At 39.1% G+C, this 14,149-nt stretch overlaps 2 protein-coding genes across 2 annotated transcripts; one reads left to right on the plus strand and one right to left on the minus strand.

The window, feature by feature from the left end:
* Window positions 1–129: 129 nt before the first annotated feature.
* cyp27c1 (cytochrome P450, family 27, subfamily C, polypeptide 1) lies at window positions 130–12,290 on the minus strand. Its single transcript, XM_086070868.1, has 9 exons — window positions 6,820–12,290; window positions 5,381–5,571; window positions 4,969–5,168; window positions 4,661–4,870; window positions 3,805–3,968; window positions 1,722–1,888; window positions 1,490–1,568; window positions 1,103–1,306; window positions 130–989 (listed from the first exon to the last, which is right to left on the minus strand). The coding sequence occupies exons 1-9, from the start codon at window positions 7,114–7,116 to the stop codon at window positions 870–872; spliced, it is 1,632 nt and encodes a 543-aa protein (XP_085926994.1). The 5' UTR covers window positions 7,117–12,290; the 3' UTR covers window positions 130–869.
* gpalpp1 (GPALPP motifs containing 1) lies at window positions 11,518–13,962 on the plus strand. The gene is made up of 7 exons (XM_086070869.1): window positions 11,518–11,741; window positions 11,814–11,937; window positions 12,018–12,107; window positions 12,247–12,496; window positions 12,673–12,837; window positions 12,938–13,039; window positions 13,147–13,962. Exons 1-7 carry the CDS (start codon window positions 11,663–11,665, stop codon window positions 13,363–13,365), a joined length of 1,029 nt encoding a protein of 342 aa, XP_085926995.1. The 5' UTR covers window positions 11,518–11,662; the 3' UTR covers window positions 13,366–13,962.
* Window positions 13,963–14,149: the final 187 nt, after the last annotated feature.

Here is a 14,149-nt window from a genome sequence, read left to right on the forward strand (position 1 = left end):
TATATAACATTGTTCTATTTTCCTCTAAGCAAATTTGTGAGAATCTTAACCCCTTCCTTTGTTACATATTTTAGCTCTAAAATAGATAGACTTATACATCAATAAAAACACCAAACTGTTTTGTCCTAATACAGTGCATACAGAAACACATTCATACATTTTATTTGTTTCACAGTTGTGACTCTTTACAAATAACTTCCATCTATTGATCAATTAATAACTGTTTCTTTTTCATAAACATACATGCTGTACATACATTCTAGCATACTGATTCAACCATTTCTGATTAAAAAGGGAATACAAATTTATAGGTATGTAGGCTACTTGGTAATGATTTTTTTTAATTAAAAAATAAAGTAACAGACAACAGTCAGCAAAGTAAGGGAATTACAGACATTGCTATGAAAAAAGTTAATTTCCAATACATTCACTGTTTACCATCAACATTCACCGTCAATCTCTTTGTCAAAGCCAGGAAGAAAACAGTACATGTGTAAATGTGCTGAAAATTATACCAGACAACATCTGCATTGATTTTCAATGGTACAGTATGATTATGTAGATTACAGTTCATGTTGCACTCATAATTTTTAATAACAGAAAACAGGATTAATGATAGGATTCACAGCTGTAACAAAATGCAGTGTTTTGGTGTAAAAAGGAAAAACATATAATTGGCTACAGTATTTGACTTTATATTATTGGTCCAGTAAGATGTGTGTCCTTTATTTGTTGCCCGTGTAAAACCTCAGTAGAAAAATTGGACGATGTGCAGAAAACAGTCTTGTCAGACAAAAAATAATAATACATATGTATATATGAAAAAAATGTACATACAGTACAGTAGAATTTACCAAGAACTTGTTCGCCTAATTTTCTCTGTCAATGAACTGTAGGTGGATAGGCTCTGCAGGGCAAAGAAGACCATGGGTTTTGGCCTTTACTTCAGCAGTGAGAGGAGACGTGCCAATGTGAAACCTTTGGATGAGCTATATAACAAGACAAGAGTGAGAAGTGTGCACATTTGCATTCATGTAAAGCATGGTTCTTTGAATACAATACGTGAAATATTTGTGTTGCCAATAGTGGGTTTATTTCTTACCCTGGTCAGAACTAGATGCATTTCTAACTCAGCTATTCTCCTGCCAATGCAGCTCCTGATACCGTAGCCAAAGGGAATGGAGCCAAAGTTGTCAATACGATCTGAGGAATCTTTCCTTATCCAGCGATCTGGTCGGAAATCTAAAGCATCAGCAAAGTTCTCGTCGTCCAAGGAAGTGGCGTAGTGACACAGAGCCAACTGAGTCTAACAAAGTGGGGGAGAGAAAGCTATTGAGAACAACTGGACTGTATTGGTACGACAAAGATGCATGAGTAATGCAGGATCACATTACAACTGGCTGGACTGTTTAAAAAAAAAGACTCAATGTTCCTGTAGCACATGCTAACCCTACAAGACACACATGTATAACGTCCACACGAGTCGTACCCCTTTGGGGATGTAGTATCCGCCCACCACCATGTCATCTTGGGTAATCCGTCCATTGCCTGGGAGAACTGGAAAAAGCCTGCTCTCAGGGAGGAGCACACAAAGACTGTTATTCAGCACCACACTTTTACAATAGGACTTAAAGATAATACTGTACTAACACACATGTTTAATTATGCGTAGAATGTGACTACAGAATTAGTTAGAGTTGTTTGTAGCATGCAATGTGCACCTAAGAGTCTCTTTGACCAGGCCTCTGATTAGAGGCAAGCGAGATATGTCTTCGGCCACGGCAACATCTCGGGGTCCTAAAGTCCTCGCCACCTCCTTGTAGATTTGCTCTTGGATTTGAGGGTGCCGTGCTAACAGGTAGCTGGCCCATGACAGGGTGAAGGATGTCTGGGAAAATATGTAAAGTAAGACCTTGTTATATTTGGGAATCTTTTTTGAAGTGTGGAATGTTTTACTAAAGTCTATTACATTTGTGGGACAAGTTTTGCAAGCAGTGACTGCTGATATAAGAGCTTCTATCACGTTGCGTAAGTGCTCAGAAAGTGTGAGGGGCTTTTGAGTGGGGGGTGCGGGGGCTTTTTTTTTTTTCCACGTGCTGAGCAGACACCAGCTGCACTGCTGTCCTTTAGCCCTCTTGTCATTATTCAGCATATACCTTAATTAGATGTGCTAAATCTAGCCACAATTTTTGTTCCATTGCTGGAATAAAAATAGTCACGTTTCATGTTAAACACTAAAATAGGCTCACACAAAAACTAAATATTTCCTCTGACAACCACCCAAACATCATGTATTATTGCTCACTCTGGTAAAATTTCACAGAAAGAAGTAAGTTTACTCTCATGTATGTGTCATCTTCCCATAGTGTACAGATTGCCCTAAAATCTCACCTCCTGTCTTTCCATCCAGCCCTCTTGTGACTTTCCCACCCACGTATTTAATTACGCTTGCATATTATTCACTATGAATAGAGCCTGGAGATCAGTATGGGATCACTGTTTGACAACGGACAAACAAACTTTTATCCAGGCCATTCTTTTCATTTGGTAACTTTCCAGCCACCATCTTACAGCCCTTTCAATTATTTCCTCTACACACCCCACACCCCTCCACCCCCATTTAGCACCCTTGCTGATCATCAAGGCCAGCTGGCTGAGACGCTGGCAACACCTGCGACAAAGGCCAAGGGGAATCATATAACAAAGGCCCATCCAAATTCATATTCAAAGGCCTTCCTTTCACTCCATCCCCCACAATCTCCGATTTTCTTGCATCCATCACATCTTTACTCCCCCACTATGAAAAAATGGCTCTTAAGATTCTAAGAGAATCTGGCCCACTCCGTTCCCATTAACCCAGCTCACCTCTGCCCAATCTGTGCCATAACTCTAGCGGTGGCTAACATGTCTTGACAGCTCCTGTGTTTGCTGAGTAAAGGCACAGCGCAGTTAAACCCTCCCCGACCAGCACATGGCCGTTGCAACAAGTTCAACAAAAACACACATCCTTTTATCCTGCTGCCCCCAGATGAGCACAAAACACTCTGGGCCCATAATTTGGAAAATTCGGACAGTACCTCAAACTAATTAGGCAGTGGCTGTGCAGATGTACACATTCCTATTCTTATCCCAGACATGGATGAGTTGACACTGTTGAAAAGAGATGACTCAAATTTGTATTGTGACATAGTCCAGGATATTTTCCCCCCCAAAAACATTTGTGACAAGTGTTGTGGCATAATTAATCAGAAACTCTTACAAAAGTTATATACCGAACATAGATCTGAATATTGATCATTGCCGTGCCCTTAAGTCATTGCTTTTCTTCATCACAGCATTTTTACAGCAATACATAATTTGTTTTACCAAATAATGGTGAACATTTAATAACGATAATGCCCTATAACAATTGTATCGGTGCAAGTGCTATCTAATTATGGCCTCACGTGGAAACACAAGTCCAAACACAGATGTCTGAAGAGAGAGAAAAAGACAAAAGCCCCCCTGTGTAGATCTAACAGACACAGACCAATCACAAGAAACCAAATCAGACTGAGAACAAGTTTGTCATGGGGGGGGGGGGGGGGGGGTTCTGTGGAACACCCCCCACCACCACTATTGACTATTTGACCTGACGCTGGCACAACCACACAGGCAAGGTGTGGTTGTGAAATGCCACGTTTGAAACTTAACACTGACTCAGTCACACACGCATACACACTCACAAACACACACTTGTGATTCCTTCATTTGTCACAATAGCACCACTACATTCCTCAACAGCGCGGATTGACTATCACACACCGTGTCCACCCCTGCAAGTAACATCTCTGTTGCATTGGCATAGATTTCCTCCATGGTCATCTCCTTTGTTACGAGCATGTGTGTAAGCAGTCCTCCCTTCACCTCCTCTCCCCGGTTAAATTTGGCCTTCAGCTCATTGAGCCTCTTATCAATGTGATTATTACCTGGAAGTAGAGAAACAAAGAGAATATGGGATGAATAGAACAGGGGAGTTGGGGCAACAAGAGAAGGGAAGTTGAGGGAAGATAATGAAAGAAAGAAACGGGAGAGAGCAGGTTATGTAATGGAACCCATACTCCCACAAACTCATTCTGTAAGGAATTTTACTTCGCTTTCACAATTACCAATTTACAAATGAATATCTGGGAGTATGCATGTTCTGATACAGAAGTGTCAAAGTCATTTTTATCCCCAAAAAAAACACTATATACTGTATTTGTATAATCACTTCATCATATCGTTACATATACAAAATAGTTTAGAAATCAGAGGACTTGGAAAATCGTTTGTTTAACTATGATTAACTTTATTAATGCTTTCAATATCGCAACATTATTAAAAGTAAAGACACTTTGCAACATTGTTACAGAATTTACCAAAAAACGTGAAATAAAACCACATGATTTAATTTAGAGGGCCACGTAAAAATGATGTGACGTGTTAGATCTGGCCCCAGGGTCTTAGGTTTGACACCTGTGCTCTAAATAGAAACTCTTTATTTGCTAAAAAGTGAACCATTTAAAAATACTTTGTTTGTAGTTACTTGAACACACTGTACTATCGCATGCATATATACTGTAGCAAAATGCACTGTGCATGCCGGTGCCTCCAACGTCACACGATGTTGCTGACTTACTGAATTTGAAGAGACCATCCCAAGAGAAGCAGAATTCCTCCCAAGGTTTTGGGATGATGGGCCGCAGCCACTTGGGGATGGCTCCAGCATACATAGTGGTCTTGAAGGAACTGAACATGAGGTGCAGTGCACTGATATAGTTTTGAGTTTCCTGGGGAATCTTATTTTCCAGACAGCCTAAACGACACTCGAACAAAATGGCTGCCATAGCTGTAAAGACAAAAAATAAATAGCAAACATTTCCAATTGCATATTGGGGCATATAGCAACCTCATCTCCTTCATCACATAACTGCATACTGTACTAACCTTCCATGGCATATTTGAAGAAGAGGTCATTAACATTGAGCACAGTTGCTCCATCCACCTCCAGGCTCCGTACGATACAAATTCTCTTGATCAGATCGTCTACCACCTTGTTAATGTCTTCGGTGAAGACTGCCACATCACGGGGGCGCATGATGAGCTGCCTAAGGACACTTCTCATTTTCAGCCAATGCTCTCCCTCCCTGTAGAAAATAGCAATTTGATGCTTTGTATTAAAGACCTTTACTCTACAGGGAGCAATAGGAAAATTGTAGGTATAGTTATGGCAAATTGTTCAGATACAAATAGTGCTGAAAACTGGACCACAAATTCATGATTTTTCTGCTTAACCCAGTAATGTGTACTGGGCATAATCTATTATTTCTGCCACTTGATTGAAAGAACAACTACTCACGCTGAGATGAGGCCTGTTGAACGTCCCCTCATGTCTCTGTACTCTTTCCAGGAATCCATGTTGGCTCTCTGAGGGGCCACACCTTCCGCCCTCAGCACCTCAGCCACCAGATCCCGACTGGCGATAGAGACCACCAGTTGGGGTCCAAAACGGGATTTGAAAATTTTCCCAAATTTCTTTGTGTGCTCCATCTATGAAACATTGACAACCATTATCAGATGCTGACAGCATTATTCTTGTTTGGCCATCTTGATTTTAGATGTGTTTTTAAAGTTATGGAAAGCTGTATACTATCACTTTGTCAGATTTAATGATAAATTACATGTATTTATATAATATAATTCCTACACTCACAGAAATGATTTATGGCAGAGGTAATTTTTATGCATTTACATCTATTTGATTCTATTTAAAAACTCAGAGTTTTTAAATGAATGCATTAAAACTAAATACAACCTACATACTTTAATCAATTCTAAAATTGATTAAATGTAATTAGTTAATATTTACTAATGCGGTTTAAATAATCAAAGTGGTAAAACAAACAAGATTGTGTTGTTTAAAATGTATGTGATTGGTTTTCATAGGAGTTATGAGAAGTGAAATAAGGAAACCTGAAACGATTTAGTGCGCGGTCTGATGGAAATTAAAGACGAAGAAGAAGATTACTACACTACCTTTCTAATCTTAAAACACTTGAGGATAGTACCCTTCTAATCTTAAAGCACTTGAGGATAGTACCCTTCTAATCTTAAAGCACTTGAGAGTAAACGCAGTCATACATGTATTGGTAAGTAATCCGTACATGTGTTGATAAGTAGTCCGAGACAATCCATGTATAATTACTCCCAAATGTGTATAACTTTATAACACATCACATCAATATCAGTTCATTTATGATCAAGTAGTCTATAGAGTACTTTTCAAGAAGAATATGACATTCCCCAATGTATAACAACACTCCACACAACTCATGTGCAAATGTATGTGCCATTCACAAATTGAGCATTATGTTTTCCCAGTTGTACAATTGTAACATATGAATGTATGTATTAGCTGCCCATTGTGTTTATCTGAAGGTTGCTATAAGCCAATAAAGAAGAAATGAGCAATGATGGATTGACAACGAGGCTAGAAGGAGATGCAGCCCCGTCAGAAATCTGTGTAGCCTTAAGCTCTTCCAGTATTTTATTTTATATTTTAAAATATATGTATGCATTATTGTACCAAGCCCCCCTTTAGCGCCAGAAGAAAAAAATCTGGAACTTCCTGTATTGTCATGGTTACGTGAATCAAAAGAACACAGTCGGCATGATTTACAAAAGTGTGTATTTACTTTTGTTTACCCACATTGTCTGGAAATATAATAATGGACAATTCGCGTCATGCGCTTTTATCCAACATCCTGAGCCAGTTTACCAATTTTTAGATGCCATTACCTGAATTTGATGAATCCTACTAAAACCGTCTCTCCAGAAGAACTCGACGAGGTTGGACGTCATGCTGGGTCCGGGCATCTCCTTCAAACTTTTAACTTTTATGTTTTTGTCTGCGAGCTGCCCTGTTGTGATGAGACCTGGGGACACGTTGTCCTCGTCTGTTGACGCCGGGATCCCAAAAACCTCGCTGGCTGCCGATTTATGCAAAGAATGCAGTGTAACCACCAGATGCTGATTCAGATGATCGCCGTGCAAATACTTCCCAAACGCTGCCTTCAAATTATTGAGAACGGCCATTTTTGTGACCCGTGCGTAAACGCTACCTCAGCGGCGTGCAGTAATGTGAAGTTGCTGTGCTCGTGTTGTGAAGCGCTTTTAAAGGGAGCCCTGTTCAACTTAAATGAAAGAAGAGGATTGGATGGCCTCGGGAGACCTCTGTATACGGATGTGGGCGTTTCCTTCACCCTCTAAAAAGACTGCTGGGTTAATCCTTTCTTTGAGAAAATTAGGGGTATTATTACAACATTTTATAAAAAATAAAAAAAATCAGTCCGCATGTGTGCATCCGCACCCATCAGGCACGCACAGGCTCGGATTAACGCGCACATAGCCAAGAAAGTTGGAAGCTGCATGAGCACATTTCTTACGCACACTTTTGGAATATGTTTATAAGATTCTTGGAATCGGTACTGTGCTTTTACTAAGCTATTAAACGAGCTTTTCATAGCTTAACATTTTAAAATAGCTCATCACTGTTTTCCATCCTCATGGTTACTTAATCAAAGTCAAGCGCCCTTTAAACAAAAACCCTTGTCCAGGAGCTGCCATAAAAGTTGAATATTGGTAATATTATGATGTGTGCTTTCTATTTAAGTGATGTGATCTATCCTCTGTGCAGACATGTGAATTCAAATCCATCTAATCAACTCATTCCAAGCCAAGTGGCCTCAAGTGTTAGAAGACAGGACACAAAAACAGGATTCACAGAGAGCAGAACCCCTTGGTCTGGCAAAAAAAAAACGAATGGGCAAAGGTGGACACTTTCCCACGCTCACTTCTTTGGCACATTGCACAATGCACGAGGCTATAGATGCCATTCTTGATGTCCTATATTGAAGAAAACTGTTTTGACTTTTAAAGCAAAAACAAAGCAGTAATACCCCAAAATCTCATCCCAAACATTCCCATATGCTAAGTGAAAATAAATCCTGTCTTTTGTCACCCAAAGAATTTCACACCTTGATTTTCTATAATTGACTTATAAAACTAAATCGGAAATCTACTAAACCTATTTATTGACTGATTCACAGTTTTTGTATGTTTTTACAGCATTTTACAAAATCAGGTTTGAATGTTGTTCTAAGGTTCCATAAGCATCCATGTAATTGAATCAACTATTTTTTGCGTCTGTTTATAAGTCAGTCTACTAACATTCAAATGGTTGTTTTCAATACTAAAACCTGTAGTTTTTTCCCAATAATATTATCAAATATTTTGTGAGGGTCAGCCATCATGAGCTTCAGGAACATGACGCTAAATTATCTCTGCAGTGGGCAGCATTAAATAGTGTCAGATGTTATTCAGGTCTTCTTCACTGACTTTCTGGACCATCTGAATCTGTGCTCTGTAACCTCTCACCTTCCTGTGGTCAAAGATCAAGTGTCACAATTTTAACCAGCTTGTAGTGCGAGAAGAGTGGATTGATGCCCTTGCTTAAAAGAAGACACTTTGCTGCTTGGTATTGCATCTAGACTGTGTCAACAGCACCAGATATGGAGCTCATGACCCCTATTTGAAAACTGTTCCGGAAACAAAACAGAAACGCTAGCAGATGCTAGTTACTTGCCTCAGCAATAAACCCCATCATGCGATGATGTTGGTTAAGAAACGTGGAAAGCCAAGAGCCGAGTGTATCTCCGTCATGTCTCATGTAGTGAGTCCAACTCACTTGCTCTTTCGACATGAGGCGTATTTTATTCAGCAACTCCGGAAGATACCTTGTGTAACATCAGTTGTATTTTGGCTCATTTGCCGGGAAGCTGTATCACTAATGATAATGCACATCAGTATAAAACTATGTAATAATGTAATAATAATTAATATGTTTGTGAGGATTGGTGACAAGTTTCATTGGAAAACTGAGCAGGAGTCCACAAGTTGCTTCATGTTCTAATTAATTGACTCTTGATTTGGAAAGAAAAATATTTCACCAATATCCAACATGAAACACTTATACCATCTAGTGGCAAAAAAATGCTATCCACATTTTGCCTCAACACAAATCCACGACTCACTGTTTTACAGTTTTAACTGTATCTTTTAAACTTCAAATAGCGTTATGAGTTATTATAAAATTACCGTAACAATTGACTAATAGATACAATAATATTTGGATGAGGTAAATATATTTGTCCACTTTTATGGTAATTAATAAGAGCATGAAAAACTTGAAAAAAAAGTTTTATTGTATATTTAGAAGATATAAAATCTGCAAACCCTCATTTGTGATAAAATCACGACTTAACTATGGAAATAATGTTACGTCAAATTACGATTGAAAATTCAATGTAGCACACTGTAGCATATTGAAAAAGTAACAAATTTGAACTATGACGTCTTCTACCTGTTATGAAAGCCCCGCCCCCATTATAAAATCACCCACGTGTCTTGTATGTATCATTCTTAACTGCATGTCTAAAGTTTAAAAAATCCGTATCAAAATCGGAAAGGAATTCAACGAGTTAGTCCCGGTTAAAGATGGCGGCTATGTTTGCACGTCGTCGAGCAGCTCAGGCTCTATTTAGTGGTAAATTATCTCTATGTACCATGCCCTCGGCCCTAGTAGTGCAATCTTGAGACAATCAGTAAAGTAAACTAGAAAAATTTCCGCGGAAATTTTGAATAGGACTGCTGACTCTTGCAAGTTGGTAAGACGCATGTAGTACTAGTAGCAATAATAGTAGTAGTAGGACTTTTAGTAGTAGCAAGTACTTGTAGTAGTAGTAGTAGTAGTAGTAAGTAGTAGTAGTAGTAGTACTTGTAGTAGTATTATTAGTAGGACTTGTCGTTTGTAGTAATTTTAGTAGTAGTCAAATGGCCAAGATGGCCGCCGCCCTGGGCGAGCTGAGTGGCGAGAATCCTGGGCGTACCTAATCAATTGGCCAAGATGGCCGCCGCCCCGGGTGGGTGCAGGGAGAGAATCATTGGTGTACCTAATCAATTGGCCAATCTTTTTTTTTTTTATGTATTTTAAAAAAATTAAATGAGCTGAACAGTTTAAAATGTAAACGATTGGAATCGGTCAAGAAATGTGGAAGTTAACCATAATCAACTAAAAGTATCTTACTGTCGCTTTAAGAAACATGCACATTCACGCACACACATTTGACTTTACCATGTTGGAGACATCACGCACATACATTCAACTGATTTGTATGAGAAACGCACACCTCGAACAAAAGGCTCTCACGACTTAACGGTTGAAGATGCAGATTCCAGAAACGGCTCGTTAGAACGACAAGGGTTTGGGGAACGCTCTCATTTTTTTAATCGGATGAAAAATGACCAAATTAGAGCAGGTTGAAAACTTTTGATTTGTAAAAAATGAAGAGAAAAAGGCGGCGAAATTAACATGGAAAAGATAGCCAAGAAATCCGACTTCTCCTCGCTTAAAGTGAAAAAAAAGAGGACTAAATGACACCTTAGCCAAATAAAATAAAGATTGTGGCCATGGTGACGAGTTGAAGTGAAACTTTATTATTTTTGTCTCTCGTCACTCTGCTGCTAATTGCTCCACTCAAGCAGACGCAATACACACCAATGTTAAAAGGCTATTTTTCTCCATTTCGCTCACTGTCTTTGAACCCGCACAGGGGGGAGAGCTTACATTCCTTAAAAAAAAATTCGACACTGAGCTAAAGATGAGAAAAAAATTGCAACAAAATTAGCTACAAATCATTTCGGCCGGTTAACGTATGTGCGCATAGCGTGGCTTGGAAAAAGCTGCTTGATTTGATTAGATATTTTTGGGTTTCCCATTCATTTCAATGGGACCTTTTTTCGGGAATTTGGGGGGATTGCGTCGCCATGGTAACTCGGAATTCCAAGAAAAGTAATGCCGCTTCGAGTCAGATCGAGCCGCATCTTTTGAAACCTCATTCGTCCCGGTGCGATCAACGGTACGGGCCGCATTTTTGCGGAAAAATCCGTGGAATAATAAATAATTAAATAATAATAATAATGAACCCGATTTTCTTAGGATAGTAATATGTGCCTGCTTTGCTTCGCAAGAGCTACTGCTCTGCTACGCAGCAGTCCCATAATAATAGCACACAGCACACAGAACGATTCATAGGAGACCGACGGAGCCGATAAAATGTGCAGTGCTATGGAGGTAAATATGGTGCAAAACTAAGGCTCTCATACAGTGCTGTACTGTAGTTGGCGTAGATGTGTCGCAACTTGCCACCATGACGGAAAATGGAAATAACACTGTTTCCGGGTGAAACTTTCAAAATAAATATTTACTTGTTTCTAGTTCAGTCGCAAATTTTAAACAAACACCGAAAAAATACAAAGTAAGCTGAAACAGATAAATTACCCATATGGCTAGTTATTAACTACACATAATGAACAGCAATCGTAACAATAACAAATAATACGATTTATAATACTTTTATTCTTGTAGGTAACTTCCTGTGTAGTGAAAGAGAGCATGCGTAGTGTTGCTCAAAATGTCGACCTGTGTGCTGAATGTTGTGTAGTATTTTACATGGAGAGTAATGACTTATGACTTAAATCTTAGAAAGCGAATAAAGCGCAATTTGTGCTAACCGGTGCCCATATGGCCTCTCAAAATTCAATAGGACCTGCTTTGCCCCCAAACTTTAAAAATGCTGACGATTCTGATGATGAACGTGAATGTGAGTATAATTATAGTACATGCTACAATGCTAAATCACTCAGTTTCATCATAGTTTTGTAATTTGTGTTAGTTGCCGGTCCCGCTTTGCCTCCCGGTTACAAACGAGGAGAAGCGTCAAGCTCGTCGGATGAAAGTGAAGAAGTGGTCGTCAAAAGAGTCAAGACGGGACACGCGTCTGAAGACAAACATGTAGAGTATGTAAATCGGATGAGATTACGACATACATAAATGTAACGTGAAAATAAACACAGACATAACATCTGTCGTTAAAAAGAGTGGAGAAGACAAAGGCTGAAGAAGATGACGGATTCTTTGGACCAGCGTTACCACCAGGTTTTGGCAAGAAACAGAGTTCACCAGAGAGGTGACCGACGAAGGTCTTTAAATGCACAAAAGCAAACGAGTACAGTAACTAGTGATGACAGTTAAGAAGCAAAGAACTAGCCCATATGAAGTTAAATTAATTGTTTTGGGGTAAAGTTGTAACTTAACTTTTCTTTCAGGCCACCTGTGCTGGGACCAGCTTTGCCTCCTGGTTTCCGCCATGCAGCGTATAATGATGACAATGATGGTGATGAAGAGGGTTTCCCAGGACCTGCCTTACCCCCAGGCTACAAGGCTGACTCTTTCAGCAGTGAAGGGGAGGATGAGGTTATTATTGGACCCATGCCATCCAACGGTCCAGTTCAAAATACAGTGGAATTGGACATTGAACGCAGGGCACGAATGATGAAAGACAAGCTGACTAAAGTTGTGAGTCCAACATTTTCTTCTGACTTTTCTGTAACTATTCTTAAGCCTTTCTCCTATTCTTAAGTCTAGCAAAAGTCATAGGTGTCTGTGAAAAATTGGCCATGTTTAAAATACAGAAAGCACAGTGCAGCTTCACTCTCTACATTGGTACAAATGTATATTTTTTGCATTTCTAGGATACTCCTGTGGCGCCAAGCCGAGAGACTTGGATGACAGAGCTTCCACCAGAACTACAACACATTGGCTTGGGGGCTCGCACTTTCAAGAAGAAGTCTGGTCCGGAGAAGGGTGACCGCTCTATTTGGACCGATACACCTGCAGACACAGAACGCAAGGCCAGGGTAGGAAAATCCAGCAAATTGCCATTCTTGGCTCATTAGTATCACATGTATATTTGCAGCATCATTTTCACACAGTAATGTGTTTCTTCTTGAACAATAGGAGCGCCTCGAGAAGAAGAAAAAGGGTGAGACTGAGAAAGACTCTGTGCCACAAATCTCTCAAAAGGATTTGGAAATGGCAGACAAGGTGTCCACATATAATGTAAGTTGTACTAACAATCACTGTTCTTTTTATTTTATAATCTTGTACTTGACAAGCTGTATGTTCATATTCATGCTAAATCTGTAACACTTTCTTCTTGATTTAAGAAAACTAAACGCTCAGAAACTCTGATGAGTTTGCATACAAAGAACATGAAGGAGAAAGCAAAGCAGGTGGGGGACGAGCCAGCGGAGAGAAGAGCATTTGACCGGGAAACTGACCTGCAGGTCAACCGTTTCGATAATGCACAGAAACAGCGTCTGCTGAAGAAATCTCAGGAACTGAACACACGCTTCTCCCACAGCAACGATAGGATGTTCCTGTAAGAACTGTGTTTACATTGAAATTTTGTCTACACAATAATACATATAAATAGACAATTATTTGGAAGATAAGCTCCGGGAGCAGGTAGAGTTTGCATTGTTTTCCAGGAAATTTTACTATTAGTTTAATGTAGTTAATGTAAAATTATTTGACTGTAAGTGAAGTTTAATCTTACTTTGATATGCCTTTTTTTTTTTTTTTTACAAAATATTTATGGTGAACTATTAATTTCTTTCTCAAAGGTTTTTGCAGGTCTGCACAGTTGTACCAAAGCAGTAGATTTTATTTTTTTATTTTAGAAAAATGGAAAATAAAAGTGGTCTTTGGAGTAATGCTGCACATCAAATAACTTATAAATAGGGCAACCATAATGAAAGTGTTTACAGTGGGACTTAATCGTAAAGTAGTCAAAACCAAATCAGCCACAGACATCTTAAATCAGAGTACTGGTATATGGCCATTAACCATCATAAGAATTTTTTTTTGCCTGCTTTTGTCATGTCTGTACGAGCTGAGTGACAGATCTGTCATCTTACGGTCTGATTTTTGCCCTTTTAAGAAAATAAATGTTTGCCATTAAAAAAAAAAAAAAGTGTTCCGTTTTATTGTACATTATTTTGGACATTATTTTCTGTATTTGATTACATTTTGTCTGATGTGAAAACGTGTGCTTTCCCTGAAATTGGTGACGTTTTTGTGTCAAAAATAGTAACTTCGTTCACCAGTGCCAACCCTTCCACTCATCGTGCTTATTTGACATCTATAAGTCTTCAATTATATTAAAAC

Source organism: Leptonotus elevatus, chromosome 3 (assembly GCF_054856555.1).
Source record: "Leptonotus elevatus isolate MCC_2025b chromosome 3, RoL_Lele_1.0, whole genome shotgun sequence".
In the NCBI taxonomy this organism is placed as follows: domain Eukaryota; kingdom Metazoa; phylum Chordata; class Actinopteri; order Syngnathiformes; family Syngnathidae; genus Leptonotus; species Leptonotus elevatus.